The 16,121-nt window shown below is 44.4% G+C and overlaps 3 protein-coding genes across 12 annotated transcripts in view; 2 read left to right on the plus strand and 1 right to left on the minus strand.

Annotated features, from left to right (window-relative positions):
• The window catches only part of LOC108053534 (collagen alpha chain CG42342), a 73,725-nt gene extending 60,848 nt beyond the window's left edge, over positions 1 to 12,877 (plus strand). For 3 of the 10 annotated variants that reach the window (XM_044457328.1, XM_044457330.1, XM_044457331.1), the window contains 9 exons: positions 6,471 to 6,833; positions 6,975 to 7,043; positions 7,109 to 7,204; positions 7,278 to 7,322; positions 7,380 to 7,442; positions 10,418 to 10,444; positions 10,517 to 10,570; positions 10,852 to 11,049; positions 11,751 to 12,505. In XM_044457328.1, coding sequence (XP_044313263.1) covers positions 6,471 to 6,833; positions 6,975 to 7,043; positions 7,109 to 7,204; positions 7,278 to 7,322; positions 7,380 to 7,442; positions 10,418 to 10,444; positions 10,517 to 10,570; positions 10,852 to 11,049; positions 11,751 to 11,918 — 1,083 coding nt within the window. In that variant the 3' untranslated portion in view covers positions 11,919 to 12,505. The other 7 variants (XM_044457329.1, XM_044457332.1, XM_044457333.1 and 4 more) reach the window with 3 other exon arrangements.
• A 141-nt stretch (positions 12,878 to 13,018) lies between these two features.
• On the plus strand, positions 13,019 to 14,706 carry LOC108053535. Its single transcript, XM_017136230.2, is given in 3 exon segments — positions 13,019 to 13,040; positions 13,098 to 13,579; positions 13,582 to 14,706. Coding segments are annotated over 2 exon segments (1,545 nt in total). The 5' UTR covers positions 13,019 to 13,040; positions 13,098 to 13,146; the 3' UTR covers positions 14,694 to 14,706.
• Positions 14,707 to 14,816: 110 nt separating this feature from the next.
• Positions 14,817 to 15,552, minus strand: LOC108053537 (putative peptidyl-tRNA hydrolase PTRHD1). Its single transcript, XM_017136232.2, has 2 exons — positions 15,295 to 15,552; positions 14,817 to 15,102 (listed from the first exon to the last, which is right to left on the minus strand). Exons 1-2 carry the CDS (start codon positions 15,478 to 15,480, stop codon positions 14,929 to 14,931), a joined length of 360 nt encoding a protein of 119 aa, XP_016991721.1. The 5' UTR covers positions 15,481 to 15,552; the 3' UTR covers positions 14,817 to 14,928.
• Between the last annotated feature and the right edge of the window lie 569 nt (positions 15,553 to 16,121).

Here is a 16,121-nt window from a genome sequence, read left to right on the forward strand (position 1 = left end):
AAACGTGATGCCTGCCAGGCAGCCATTTGATTTTCCAATGCGGCATCGATTTCCCTCTGAAAAGGAACCCCCAACGCGATGTCACTTTTGCAGGGTATTGTTATTAAATGATAATGATGTGGAGAGCTGCATCGGTGGGAAACATTGCATCTACAGTAGACCCCCGAAATTAGCTCACTGCGGGGTAAAAACATTGTGCCATAATTAGTTCGGCAAATCGTAAAAAATGCCCCAGCTATTTTGAAAAACATTTATCCATTTCTCGCCAACGGCATCTGGCTCTGGCCAAAACCATTTCCCATTTTTTCCTCCTGTTTTTGGGGTTATTGCCTAGCCGTCGGCGTCATAAAAAAAGCATAGCGCAATTGCTGGCATTATAAATTTGACATGTTATTTTCGTCGCCTCGTCAGAATAAAATGCTCATATAGATTGCCACATTCCAGCGGAGGAGTGGGGCGATGTCTGATGACGGGTTAGCATATGAAATGAATTTGATGTGTGTAGTGAGGCGTGAGGCAGACTTTCGCAAGGAGCCAGCCGATGACTCTGTGCCCTATATACACAGTCATCACCAATAAAATCTCTGGACGCACTAAGCCCAGTGACAAATGCAAACTAAATCAGCTGTCAAAAATCCCATAAATATCCCAGGCATCAACAAACTCTCGCTGAAAAGCAAAGTACCCCTGGGCTACAGGGTATTAATATGATTTTTGGCCCGCAGCACAAACATGAAATTTACGAGCGGGCATCATATTAAAAATTTAAATTAATTTCAAAGCGCTTGTGTCGCATGGAATTTCCTATGTCATGGCTCGTTTTAGCAGTTGCAGATTTGCAATTTCCACATCTATATGCCGGTTTAATAAAGTTGAAACGATAAGTCACATGGGGATGCTGGATAGCTGAGCAATCTCAGCCCGAAGAAACTGTTTTGTGAAGCGTTTACGTCAAATTTATGCAAATGTATTTTACAATCGTTGCTCAGCCCGGCCAGGGCCCATGTCAAGTTTGTTGTCTTTCGGGCCCTTCACATCAGCATAAATTTCCCGCCGCTCCCAGTTCGCTTTGCTTATCAACGAAAAGTTTTCCGGTGCCGCCTGCGTCTAAGTAAATGGAGTCATAAAAATTGCGAAAGTCGCAAAAAACTTGTCAATTCGCTACACGTCACACGGTCTCGCCCCCAATGGAAATGCGATCCCGGGAACTCGCAGAGTGAGAGCTTGGCTGGCACACTTTGCTCGGCAAATCAAAGACTTAAGGTTGCTTACACGGAAATCCAAATGTGCCAGGACCTTTTCGTGCGAGTGTGTGCGAGTGTGTGTGTATCCGAGTGTATCTCCATGTCTGCCACTCAAAGGGTTCATTGCTGTGGCTGCCACTTGGCCAATTCGTTGGCTCAGACAACTCGGGTGTTGCCTAAACGACGCAATAAGCTTAGCACTTCCACCACCGACCCCGGATCCCAGGCTCATTGCCTGGATTTTCATTGCTTCAGCTTGAGTGGAGAGGACTTTCTCTTTTCCTTTTCCCATTTACTGATTTTCCAATTTGATAAGCGCCACGAAATGGCCAAAATGTGAGCTTATGGCTTGTGTGTTACGTCATTGTTCATTGAAAAATGCGCATCATGCAAATTCTCCAAGCACCCCAACCCCCAACCCATAACATACGGCTTTCTTTGTGCGCAATTTTCCAATTTTCCTCGTCTGCGGCAATTATTTGCGGTCAGCGTCCATATATCTTATATTGAATGGCGAATGGCAAGATGGGCCAGATTGTCGGGGCTGAAAAGCCGACAGAAAAAAAGTAACCGGTCAAGCATGGAACACGCCGCAGGACATGCGTGGGTACACAACACACATGTGGGTGCGAGTGGGGGGTAATGTCCTGGCCCCAAGGGTGTTCGTAACTTTTATTTTATGGCCGCTGATGATGAGAGCGCTGTGGGAGTCGCAAAAACGATTGAATAAAGAAATCCGGGCTTACCCACGCAGACTTGGCGACAATGTCCTGACCCCAACCGCCAAGCCACCCCCAATCCCCCACCCACAGAACACCCATTCCACCCAATTCCCCCACCCAGTTAGTCGCCTCATAGAAATTTATAGGCACGCGTGTTACATTGACGTGGGTTTGAGGCTGAGGTTGCCAACGCTGGGAACTCGAGAAGGGGGATGTTTCTGCGGGGGGGTGGATGGGGGACCGGAGGTCAGGAAATGGGGAATACGGAATGAGATGGAGGGGGAGGGCTGTGCATGCAAAAGTAGCTAAATTATACAAAACCAACGCGCTTTGCCAACCCAAAAACCAACAGCCAACCGCACAAATGCCAACTGCTGCCATCTTGGCATTGATGCGAAACTGTCCTCCTTGTTGGTTACCAAAAGGCAGCGGAGGCAAAACGACGAAATCTTTAACAACGATTTCCCTAAATACTTCCGAATTTCATACATATTACAATATCACGGCAGCCGGAGCAACCGCAGCTACATTGTTGGGGGCGAAACGAAATCACGCGAAATTTTTACAACGCGACTTGACTCGCTTTCTTCTTTTGCGCTCGGCACAGTGGTTGCTTTCACAAAAATCGTACACAAAATGTCTAACGAAACCATAACTTTAATAAAATTGTTTCTGTAACAGAAACTTAAATGATGAGTTTAACAAAATTCGTACAGGTTGCCTGTTAATGGATCATAAATTACTTTATTTAAGCTAGTAAACACACTTAATTTAAAAGCTTTATATTAATGTCAAAGCTGGCAAACAAGTTTTTAATTAATTTTCTTTCGTAAACGAAAAACTACACAACGGCAGATGTTGTTATGAGTTCAAAAAATTCAATCGCTTCCGTGTTTATAATTTTTACGATATGCTCTTAGATTGTTACCTCCAGGAAGACCAAGTTGCATAACGTGTGCATTCCCGTATTGTTTATAGTTCCGCCTTTTATGGCCCGAATCGCCCATTGTAATCGGTATCAATGCGAGGCGGAACATATTACGAATTTAATGCGCTCGCGTACTTGCGAGGAACTTCCCGGCCACCCTCGAATGTTTTGTAAACTTTTGCGGCAAACGCGCAGCGCATTACACGCCATGAAGTGGCGGGATTTCGGCTAGGTGTATGTGGGTGTACATGGGTGTGTGAGCCGGAAACGGGCTGCAAAACTTTCACCTTAGGCGGTGGGAGATGGTTGTTCTGTGCGCTTTCTCCTGCTCCTGCTGACTGTTGTTATGGCCCGAGAAAAATATGAAATTTCAAAAGAGGAAACTGCCGGGGAAAATGAAAAATTGTGAAAAATATGCGCGCACGCAGGACGACGAACCAGCGGCACATGCTGTACTTGAAGGCGAGTGGTCGGAGGTGGCCTCGTCCTGCTCCTCCTGGTCGTTTCTCTATCTGGTTCCCGCCCAGCGACATCCGCAAAAGGTCGCGTCGAGATCAAAATGATTTTCAATTTAACGCGTTTACGTGCGGCCATTTGTCTGTTTTCCCATTCCGGTCCTCCGGTTCCTGCCAGGCCAGCTTTAAATGGAAACTTCGCCGGATGCATACTGAAAGAAATCCGGACGTTAGCGTAACGACACACACACACACACACACAGACAGTCAGTCGGGGCAATTAATTTACAATTACAATTTACATTGACAACTAAAATCGGAAAAAAGGTGCGCCCGAAAGTATGCAATGAAAAAAGGGAGCGATTGTGAATGTGAAAAATTCATTTGCCTCGTCATTTGTGCGTTAAATCGAAAGGCGTTTGTGCACAAATATTTTCAATATTTACGCATAATTTAAGAGGACCCTCCCACGCATGTGACTGTATTTGGATACTTTGAAAATTAAATTCAACCCGAGGCGTTCGCTCGCACAAATATTGATACATTCTAATGGATTTCCTTACAAACCCACACACATACGCCCCCGCAAGCCGATTGGTTTTTGGGCTGCCGAAAAGGCAGAGGCTGAAACAGTGCTTTTTTATCGTAGTTAGGCAGCTGGGACAACAATCGTCCTTGCGAGTCCCACAAACATTTGCCCGATTCACTTGCTGTTTCTGTATCTGTATCTTTTATTTACGTTATTTATCGCATCTGCCGGCAGTTGGCTTTAAAAGCCTTTAAACCTCGGGTTCTGCGATCATCGACTGGCCGGCGGGCAAAATGTGGGCACGTAAGCCCTCAAAGTGTCCCTTAATTACAGCAGAAGGCAAACGTTAAGCACTCGGCTTTAATTCAAATCGCTTTAATTGCTCTACAAATGGCCAAGGCAGCATTCCCCATTCCGCATTAGGAACAATGTGCAAAAGTTGCTAACAAAGCGCCAACTGAGGCAGGAGCTGGCATCCTTCCGTGCACACACCTGCTCGGGAGCCACATGCAGATGAGCTCTCGGGCAAAAAGAAAATGCCAAGAGGGAAAAAGTTGAAATTGGGAAGTGCATTTGTGGTGAGGCAAGGACTTATGCTGCTCCTCCTCAACCTCCTTCTTCTGCAGTTGTCTTTGCCGCCTCGTCCTTTTGTCTGTCGCCATTTCGCAGGACCAACAACTTGTGCATATGCCAAGCCACATCCTGTCCGTATAAGTGTGCGTTAAGCGCTTACATTGTTATGCCTTCTCGCTGATGCCGTTGTGCGTATGGTTGCTGTTGTTGCCGGGTTTTAATAACTGTAAGTACGCCACTTCCTGTGACAGAAGAAAATGTAATTGTTGCACATGGGCATGCCGCAAGGAAATTACACTTCCACAGGCCCAGACACAAGCTCAGAAACAGAAACTGAAACAGGATCAATTAAGTAATGCCCGGATAGAGGTGAACGGCTGATATATGCGTATGCATAATCAAAGGACTAAACTGATACATTCAATCAGATTTCCTGCCATTCTGAGGTGTGAGTGCTGCCCAATGAGCTCTTGCCTTTAATTCCACGAAGGACTCGGCTTTAATGCCCAGCCGAGACCCATTTAAATTCCCAACTCGATTTGCCAGAATGCGATTGAATATTCCAGCAGGCGTCGAGTGTCTCTATTTACTTGAGCCACATGTGTAAATGGTTTTCCCTATTTGCCTTTATTCTAGCCATTTTCCATGGCTCCTTAGCATATCCCGGTGCAGTCGTTGTTTTTGGTTGAAATGCCTTTTATGTCGCTCAGCATTCGCCTAATAGAGGTTTTTGTTTGGGTGCATTGCGGTCTGAAAGCTCCCCGCCCTCAACAACTTTCGGTAATTTCCCGTCAACCACACTGCACTGAAATAAATATAAATTTTGTAAATAAGAAATCCAAAATTTATCATACTACTATTATGAATATACTATTACTTTAGTGGCAAACCACTTTATAAGTCTAGAAGTTTGCTGTTATTATTTTACCAAGACTACATGTTTTGACAATAATAATTTTCAATGTTTAAAGTATTAAAGGAATTGCAGAAAATATTATTGACATCAGATTTCAGAAATCTTAAGTAAGTCTCTGAAGTAAAGTAAGCATTAAACTTTAATGATAAAATAAATTGTGGAAAAATATGTTGAATTCAGAAATCCCTTAGATAAAAATCGTTTGTTGCCATGGGAAACTTTATATTTATCCGAACTATATTTTCCGGGAAAGCCATAGCAAGCTCGAATTGTAGGGTCAGTTTGAAATCCTGCAAGCCAAATCTCGATTTAAAACATTGATTTTAGATGGCTTTTCCTGTGGCAGTGCACGTGTGGATGTGAGCTCACTTAAGCCCCATTGAAACTTTGGACCTTTTGTGGCTGGAGTGCTGGGTTGTCAGTGCCTTGGAAATTTGCCTCGAAGCGCGCACATTAACCCACCAAAAAAGCACGAAAAAACAAAAAAAAAAAAGAATTAATTGTCTTTCGCAATGCACTCACTCACTTGCACACACACGCGCGCACAATGGCAGGAGCCAAAGAGCACCAACACACACTCAAACGGGGGCACTTGCATACACACTCCCACACACACTGCCACACACACACACAGGCACTCGAAGCACGTAGAGAAGTCGGCGTCGCTGACTTGACTTTATTTTCGACTCTGGTACTCCCCCGGTAGACCCCGTGAAAACCGTACTGCCCCCACATCCGCCAGAGCTCCACGGCACCGGGTTCGGTTTAAAGATTTTCTATGCAGCCATTGTCTCAACGGGGCGCGGAGTGGGTGGTGCGATGGCGGGGATGCTCCAACCTGCACTTAACACAATTTCGTGGCACACAAAAGACTTTCGCTGCGGCACAACCACCAGAACACGCCGCACCAACCACCCCTCTCCTGTGGGCGAACTTTTTTCCTTAGCTGCGAATTACGCGCCGCTTTTGTATTCCCCATTAAAGCGTGTGGAACGAGCGCGTGCAACGCCTCGGGCGGTGCCACGTGGCATAAATTAATCCTCCCACTAAATTTGGCATATTCTCTTCTCCCACCCCCCCGCTCACACTCGTAATTCGGGCAGATATTCGGACCCGGAGGCACCAAAATAGACGAGGACTACGACGATCCGCCGGTCACATTGCTGCGAGGTCCTCCAGGACCACCCGGCACCTCCGGCAAGGACGGACGCGATGGACGGGACGGCAGCAAGGGAGACGCCGGTGAGCCGGGAGAGCCCGGATCCTTGGGTCCACGCGGACTGGATGGCCTGCCCGGTGAGCCGGGCATCGAAGGACCTCCCGGCCTGCCGGGATACCAGGGTCCGCCAGGAGAGAAGGGCGATCGGGGCGATATCGGTCCGCCCGGATTGATGGGTCCTCCGGGACTGCCAGGACCTCCTGGTTATCCTGGCGTCAAGGGAGACAAGGGCGATCGTGGCGATTCGGTGAGTACCCCTTGTTCTTACACGGCTAAACCGTTTCTTTTCCTTTGATAAGACTTAATAATCTTTGGTCTTAATTGGCTTTCCCGTATACCATGAATTAAACCCCATTTCGAGCGTGAATAATCCTTATTTCCCTTTCAGTACCGCAAGATGCGTCGTCGCCAGGATGACGGGATGTCCGACGCCCCGCACATGCCCACAATCGAATACGTAAGCCAAGCTATGTGACCCACCGCGCAGCGGATTAGTCCTAACTGATGTGATTTCCTTCGCAGCTATATGGTCCGCCGGGACCACCGGGACCCATGGGTCCGCCAGGACACACCGGCAGTCAGGGGGAGCGCGGCATGGACGGACGCAAGGGAGATTCGGTAAGAGTCAATAGGCCACCGACTAATATCTCAAAGTATCCTGCTCTAAATCTGTTTCCAATCGCTTTTGCAGGGCGAAAAGGGCCACAAGGGGGATCAGGGACCCATGGGACTGCCGGTAAGTGGCGAAATAGCCCGAAGTTTTCCCCATAATTATATGGGAATGTAATTGCAGGGTCCGATGGGCATGCGAGGCGAGTCAGGACCTTTTGGACCCTCGGGAAAGGCTGGCATACCGGTAAATTTCAGTTGAAACGGGGAAACCCCAAATGTTTGGCTTTTAATTTGTTACCACACGAAATTGGAGTTATTATCCCGCTTAGCTAGTCGTAACCCTCCCGGCTTTCCTTACTTTCGTTACTTTTCGTTGTTGTGAATCACGTTACTAAACGTTTAACTAACCTTATTGTGTGTTCTCATCTTTCTTTCTTTCTACTTGGAACAGGTGTGGGGCGACTACTAATACCACAACTAGTTAAAGGCAGTCTCTATTAAATAATAACCAGCACACATTGCGCCAAAGTCTAAATGAAATGCGACTTAAAAATAAAACCATCCAAAACACACGCACACCACCCACACCGACACTCTCACACACACACACTCGAACAGAAAGTCCTAAAGAAACATTTGAAGAAGGGAAATCCAATTTAATCAAAGCAAAACAATGTTCAAAGTTAAGAAGCCGCGCAACGCTTGTCAAATGTGCTCAGTTATCGTCTATATATATATATATATTTAAATGTGTATATGGCAGTGTATATGTATCTCAATTTGTACAAACACGCACCCATGTACAGAAAATCAAATTCGAAATAGCAGCATGTCAGTGCCGAGTAAGCAAATCAATTAATTGCACAAGGCAAGGAACCGAACCCCCTCCACCCGCATGAGAAAAAATTAATATTCATATCATTTAAAATGCCCCAAGAGTCAAATAAGTATTTATGTATACAATCAAATAGCGCAAACAAACGTGTGTGTCTATAGAAGCGTATTTACAAACATCAATCAATCGAATCAACTAACACACTTTGAACATACACCCACATCCACATCCACATGTCACACAACACACATCCGCACAACAAACCAACTAGCAAATATGCAATGCAAATATTTTAATTGCATTTCATTCGCCGCCGCTCTGTGGGAAGCAATTGCAGGAGGAGCATAAAAGCCGCTTGAAAATGCATAAATCATACGCACCGTGGTACGTGAAAACAGCGTGCGGTGGGTGGGATTTCGCATGGATATCAAGTGTTTCGCTGAGTGCGAAGCACTAATTGCTGGATTATGCCGAAACCAAGTCGCAATCGCTTGCAATTGGCCATAAGTGACTTAATTACCTGCTTAATCAGATCAATCGCAACAATCGCCTTTTTTGCTCCTGCTGCATCCTGCATTGTCTAAGGTGCCGTCCATTGGCTTTGTCTGAATATTTAAAAAGTACTCGTTCATACAAAGCATTATTGCCGAAGCTGCAATGTGAAACACAAAGCTGAGCGCAAGAACCCAGTTAGTGTGTGTTTAAATAGGGAATTGTGCTAATTAAGGTGGCAACACAACAGAATTGTAAGATATTTTCATCCAGATCTCTCTCGATTTCCACAAATGCAAAGTGCACTAGTGTCTACAAGTCATAGATATTGTTTAGTTACTTATGTATACACAGCCCATATTAAAGAGATTTATACATACATACAAGGCAATGTACTCGTATATTCATAACAAAGAGCTATCCAACCCAATTGTGCATATGTTTCAGTGTTAATAAAAACTTTAATAAATCAAGCGAAAGAGCAGAAACTAGTTAGGCTAAAGTTGAATTCTATGGTCGAAAAATCAATGCTTTCAAATTTAAAACCAGCTCGGAAAAGCTGTGAAACTGGAGTATTCTCTCCTGAAATGCGAAATATCAACAATAAATACATAATCTTACCACGAGTATGTATCCTATTGGTTTCATGGACATCTCAAACAAAGTAACGCAAACCACTCTATTTATACAAAAGAAATGCAAGCATAAATTAACATTAACGAGCATGTATGCAGCATTTTCAATTTCAACGCTCAAACTAGGCAAAGAACGAGTAAATCGGCCTGAAAATCAAACATAATCAATGCAAATGAAATAATGCCATGGAAATATGATAATAAAAGTATATACTGCCATTTGACAGCCCCAGCCCAGAATACTTCCGCATCGACAACAAGGCCCATAAAAATTGAATGGGAATTATTGAATATGCAAATGGCAAACGGCAAATGGCAATGTTTGCAGCTTTAAAGTTTACTCGAACAGCAAACGGCATCGAAAATCAGAAAGAATATGTCAATTTGTTTTCAATTAGATGTGTCTCGTTGTTGTAATAATCCCCAAATGGAAAACAGAATACACAGGCAATTTGCATGTCAATTTTCATTTAATCCACTAAATGTCAAACAACCCCAACGTGTACATACGCTTCGGTAAAGAACGGAACTTAAACATAAATAATTATTAATTTTTCTAGCTGTTTTTACCTCTCAACGTGTTTACTTGCATCTCGCTCTCTAATACTTACTCTGTACGCTCTAGATTTCTTCACTAACTAACTACGAACTCAACTTTCTCGATTCATAGGCTAGAATAATTAATTGTGTTTTCGCGATTAAACCCTAACATTAACCTATAAATAACTATAATTGAGGAGACGTAAAAAGGTTAAGCCCCTAATAAGCCGCTAACAATAATTGTAAGTGTAAATTTGTTAATTACCCAATAAACAAGAAGAGTTTGCAAACGAAAAAATATACAAATATATATATATATTTACGTGTATTTATGTCTATATACATACATGCATATACCAAATGCCGATGTGCGAGTGCATTATGCCATCACAACCACGAAATACAATATTTTTATCCGTGCTGCTGCATTTCAAATGTATGATTCGAATAAAATAAATATGAATGTGAATTCTGGTAATTATTTGCCGTAGCATGTGCGAATTAAAACGGCAGAATGACCGAATTGTAAAATGGCTAAATGAAACTAACATAATTTTCGAATTAATTATGCATTTCCAATAAAGTGATGGTTTTTTACTAAACAAACAAAGTCCGCAGCAGGACACTAACCCTCATTTGCGAGGCAGGTTTTCGATTTCCCGCCGCTCTGCTAACCACACGCTTTCCCATTCTTTGTTTCTCTTTCATTTGCTGCAGGGTCCTCCGGGCTTGGATGGCATGAAGGTATTTTCCCCAAAATCAACCGCCGATGTGAAAACAATATGGTAATAACCGATCTGTTTTCTGTGTTCGCAGGGCGCCCAGGGCGAGACGGGCCACAAGGGGGAGCGCGGAGATCCGGGTCTGCCGGTAAGCATCTGCAGCATTCCCTAGGACATTTCCGTAGAACAGCTCTTCAACTCCGTGTGGTTGCTAATTTTAAATAATTCGTGTCTTCTCTCTCTCTCTCCTTTTCATTGTTTTTACCTCTGTTTGCATGCGTATCTTTCTTTCTTGGCGTCGTTCACTACCTATATGCACATCTCTCGAACATCCCCAACCACCTCTGACCCGTGACCCCTGACCCCTGACACCCACCCACTCACCCCCACTGCACCACACCTACGGATAACTGACCCACCAAACAAAAGGGCACGGATGGCATTCCCGGGCAGGAGGGGCCGCGCGGGGAGCAGGGCTCCAGAGGGGATGCCGGCCCGCCCGGCAAGCGGGGACGCAAAGGAGATCGTGGCGACAAGGGCGAGCAGGGCGTGCCCGGACTGGACGCCCCCTGCCCCCTCGGCGCCGACGGGCTGCCGCTGCCCGGCTGCGGATGGCGGCCGCCAAAGGTTAGCATGCGTTATTCGTTATCGACTAAAAGCCACACACCCCCCACCCCCTTAAGTGCACAGAAAAAAATAATGTTGATTGAGGGTTAACCAGCCATTACATCATATCAGAAAAGAGCTGATACTTATTATACTTACTTTTAAATTAACACTTTTGATCTTAAGGAATTAAGTACTTTACTTTCCACTTACTATTGGTCTTCACTTCAGCAAAAAATAGATCCATTCGGTAATAGAATTTCATACATTTCTTAGTCATACCTGAATTTATTTGTTATTATTATATCAACCATTATACATTTGCATTTTCCCAATGAGGACCTCTGAAATGTTAGGCAATTTAAACATTCCTTAATTTGACTTCTTTTTAACTTAACATTATCACAACTAAGTCGTAATAATATTATTTCTTGGAGAGAGTTAACCCTTTTTCTCTCCTCCAAAATATATGTAAACTAAGATCAAAAGTCTCTTTAAAGAGCTGACATTGTTTTTTTTCTGTGCATCCCCAATTGGCTGTCGGAAAGTTGATCGTTGGTACTTTGCATGCGCCACTCGTGGCCTCCATCTACTTGGTAGTATCTTGTTGTTGTCCAAGTTGGTTAACTAACTTTTGCTTTCGCACACACACACACATACACACTAACACTAACACTAACACACTGGCAAACAAAACACGAACACACGAACACCAAACACAGGAGCCAATCATCTCGACGCCCGTGCACAAGGATTATTTGCCCGATGTAACGCAGCCGGAAAGCAACGCCAGCGATTACGAGCAGGAGGAGGAGGAGGAGGACGAGCAGGCGGAGGATAATGAAAACGAATATGATGAATATCAGGATAATTTGCATAACAATGAGTGAAAAGGAAGCAGGCAGCCAGCCGAGCAAATGGCGAACACAAGAACCTAAGAACCTTCCAACCCCCCAAACTCTCAATCCCCAACCAGCGAACACCCACCACCTACCACCCACACCAACACACACACACACATACAGACACAGACACGGGCACAGGACTAGTTAAGCATTTCCGATTTCCGCTGCGAATCCTGGATCTGTTTCGCTCTGTTGACATTTGCAATTAGCGCTAACAAATGCCAAGTGGCTGCTGCTTCTAACGGTTTTGCAAAGTAGATGCTATTAGCATACTCTATCTCTGTCCTTAACCCTCTGCTCACCCCTCTCTTCCACGCACAAGCACACGCACACGCACACAATTATCCTTGGCTAACACACACACACACTGGCTTAGCTTGGTGACGGGTCCTCCTGGCTCTCTATCGAATTCTCTCATCCAACTCCGGCCGTTTCCGGCTGAACTTCTCTCTCGCCCCTCGCAGGAAAACTGGCAGGCGTGGCTCAAGGACGAGCTTAATGCGCTGCAGCATCCGCGCTCCAAACACTAATTGCCGCCGAACGCCCCTCAGCGACTGCAGCACGGAGGCGTGGTCCCGCAATACCCAGACGAATCTAAGCGCTTGGTCTTAATTTTAGTAACTTGTTATTGTTAACTGTAGACATCGGACAGCACTATAGCTACCACACACATCGCATAGAAACATCCTACCATAAACACTGTATAATCTGTACCTGCATCTGTGCCAAATTGCTCCAGGTTGCCTCCAGTTCGGCGATGCCGGCTCCCTGACGTCGCAACCTCTAATTATAGTTCTACTTTACCTACTACTATATAAATTGTATCTACTGCAGCTACTTCTACGGCGATTTCGAATACCATAAGCAAGAACCCAGCTATTTTTTACAAGAAAACACTATTAAAAGGAAAAAACTAAAAAAAAATAAAAGTCGATAAAAACTAAGATGTGTGTTTCTTAATCAGAATATTTAGCCAGAAAGGATATGAAATTATAGTTATTTAATGCATCCTAATATTCCTATTTTCAGATACTTTTAAAGAACAAGTGTAAACTTGACAATTATCTAAAAAATGGGAAATAGCACTCAAAGAAAACAAACTCTTACGTAAGTCCGGGACTCAATTCAGTACAACCCACATGAACAAGCCATTAATACCTTTAGATAAATAATACAAACAAATAAGTTGAATACACAAACGAAAGCAAACAGGATGTGGCGCATTTCAAAGCCACGTCTCAGGAACTTTTACGTCGAGAATGGTGTGGCATACACCGAGGATCGAAAAGCAGTGCGACGGGTGAAAATCTCTGCGAACTCGCGACTCACAACGCAGCGTCTTGTAAGGCATTTCTCGAGTTTCGGATCTGTACAGGAGATCCAGTGGGATGTGGTTGAGCTGCGCGGATCGGTGCTCTTTGAAGAGGCCACCCAAGCATCCAAAGCTTTGTACTGCCTGAAACACAATCTGGATGGCAATGAGTTGTTCTTGCAGGCCAGTAGCACCTGGGATCAACCGCCGGAGAAAGAGGAACCGGGCATGGTGAGTGCTGACTATCTGCCCATCGTCGACGACGTTTGGCGTAAGGTGCTCGACTATCTGCCTCTGGATTCTCGTCTCAACTTTGCCTCCAGTTGCCAGAGGTTTAGGCGATTTACGAACTAGAATCGCAGCGTACGTGTCATGTTATCCATATGGAGGAGGTCTGCCAGTTGACGGAATGGAACATCAAGCAATTGATGCGCCTTTCCGGAGAGCACGTTCATCGCTTGGAAGGTGGCCCACTGCACCCGCGTTGGCCGCATTTCAAATTATTTGTCCAGCTCCTAGGCGTGAGCTGCCCGAATCTGACCGAGCTTTCTTTCTATCGCATTCCAATTACCCCCCCGCAAATGAGTGCCCTTTTCAAAGGTCGCAATGGCTTGCATAAAATCACCGATCTCTCTCTACGCCGTTGCGACCTTATAGATCGGGATCTTATCGACTTGCAATCGCTCACAGAGCTAAAAGTTTTAGATCTCCGAGAGAATCAGGGTTTTCAGGGAAATACCTTGGGGGATCTGCCAGTTTCAGTGGAGGTCTTAAACCTGTCGGGCTGCGAAAACCTAGAGCCCTCCCGTCTTCGCTATCTAGGAGCTCTGCCCCTTCTCCGCGAGCTGCGCTGCCCGCAGATTCGGCAGCGCAACTTCAATCTCGAGTGGATGGATGAGTTTGTAGATGATTTCCAGGCCACGGATGAGCATGTCTACCGCGATCTGGTTGAGAGCTGTCCGCTGCTGGAGGTGCTCGAGGTTACGGTGTGTCCGTACATGGACGAGCCGCAGCTGGGCGGGCTGTCCCGTCTGCGCACCTTGGTCCTTCGCGCCGTGCCCTTGGAGCCCGCACCCTACCAGGTGAACAACTCGCTGCTGTTAGCCCTCGTGGAATTGGATTCACTGCGGCATCTCGAGTTCCGGCAGGCTGGACCTAGTTTCGTGGATGCGCGCGGGTTGACGATCATTACCCAGCTCAAGGAACTGCGAACTTTGATTTTACGCAATCAGGACTTTGAGGCGAATGAACTGAGGCAGTTGCGAAAGCTTAACGCCTTGGAGCTGCTGGACCTCAGCGATTCGCCACATCTCTCCGACGAGATCGTCGTCGAGTTGGCCAAAACGCTTTGCGGGCTGCGTCAGTTAAAAGTTAAGCGATGTCCGCTCATCTCAAGGCGGTTAACAACGATCCTGAAGGAGAAGACCATGCTTAAAGTAGACCTTTAGAGTTCGACCTTGTTACGTTCCTTTTTTTTAGGTATTATTTTTTATTTATTTGTTTAAATTATATTTTTGTTAATCTGACGATGTATTTACTGGTCTTGGGGAAGGAAATCATGACTAGCTGGATCAGTATACATGTAGTTTATTAGAAAAATGTACCAAAAAGTTATGTACGACTTTGATAGAATATAAAAGTATGAGGCTTAATCTAATCAAAGGCACTATTTTTTAGCACTCCTTATTCCTTTAAGAGCTTAAAGTGTTTAACATATTTATGAACTGTATCCTTTACATAGGGTTTCAATGCGATGCAGGTTGGAATATTCTCGGGTTGTTCGATCCACAACTTGTGCTTAATCTCATTTTCCTTCAACTTTTCACTCAGCTTCACTAGGGCTGCCTCATCTTTTGCCTGGAAATATGGAGATTAATTTAATATTTTTAGACTGATATCCATTTAATGCAATAATTATTTTTGAGCTTATATTTGGATAAAAACAGATTATCCAAAATCTTTTGTTTCTTTTTTTTGGCAAATAGCAGGAAAATGAAATACTTTTGATATGTTTATGAAGATTGTTAGGGAATAAACGTAATGTCTTACCTCCAGTACCACCTTATGCATGTTGTCCAGATCTTTCAAATAGGCCACGGTGTCCGCATCTTCTGAATTTAAGTGTATAACGGCCGCTGTTGCATGGCAGCACTGGGCGATGACCGCGCCCATTGGCCAACTAAGCGCTGAACGCAAATCACTCCGGACGACAATATACTGCACAATATTGGTCATGTTTTATAAAATATATGAATTTGTAAATGTTTACTAAAAATGTTGTGAACTTAATGCCGGTAAGGAAGAAGAGAACCAGATGTTTGCAATGGGAGTTGCCAGATTGGTTTAAAAAGATGTGTAAACTGTGTTTACACTGGGGACGCATAAGTCGCACAGCGATCAGGGTGACCGCATTTATTAAATTATGCTTGCGGTATCTAGTAACTATATATTTTTTAACTACATTTTGATTCATAAGAAAATAAATAAATAGAAATATATTATTTAATTTTATTTTATCGGTGCTAAGCTATCTTTTATTGCAACAGCAGTGTGAACGCTTCGTTTTGAAGCCATGTATGTAACACGCATGTCATGTATAATTTCAAACTTCAGAGCTAGATGTCGCCACTTGCGCTGTGGGGGTAACGGCTCTTTTGAGGTTTTTCTGGCGTTTTTTCGGAAACAATTGAAATTTTAAGTCATGAGGAATCGATTTTCAGTCTTGGGTTTACAATCGACTGCAAGTTTTCCCGGAGAACAACTGGATTCTCCTAATTACAATCAAAATCGTGTACTTATGGCATTACACCTACAGAAAAGTCTGCTTATTATTCTTTACAACCAAAACTAGAAAGTCCATAAAAAACTGGCACATT

Source organism: Drosophila rhopaloa, unplaced genomic scaffold (assembly GCF_018152115.1).
Source record: "Drosophila rhopaloa isolate 14029-0021.01 unplaced genomic scaffold, ASM1815211v1 contig_155, whole genome shotgun sequence".
Taxonomy (NCBI): domain Eukaryota; kingdom Metazoa; phylum Arthropoda; class Insecta; order Diptera; family Drosophilidae; genus Drosophila; species Drosophila rhopaloa.

What these genes read in the sequence shown, in the direction of transcription:
- LOC108053537 (XM_017136232.2), bottom strand. Translation starts at nt 15,480, where the DNA reads ATGACCAATATTGTGCAGTATATTGTCGTCCGGAGTGATTTGCGTTCA. An exon ending in TGCATAAGGTGGTACTGGAG is followed by an intron (nt 15,103 to 15,294) that starts GTAAGACATTAC and finishes CCATATTTCCAG; the next exon opens with GCAAAAGATGAGGCAGCCCT.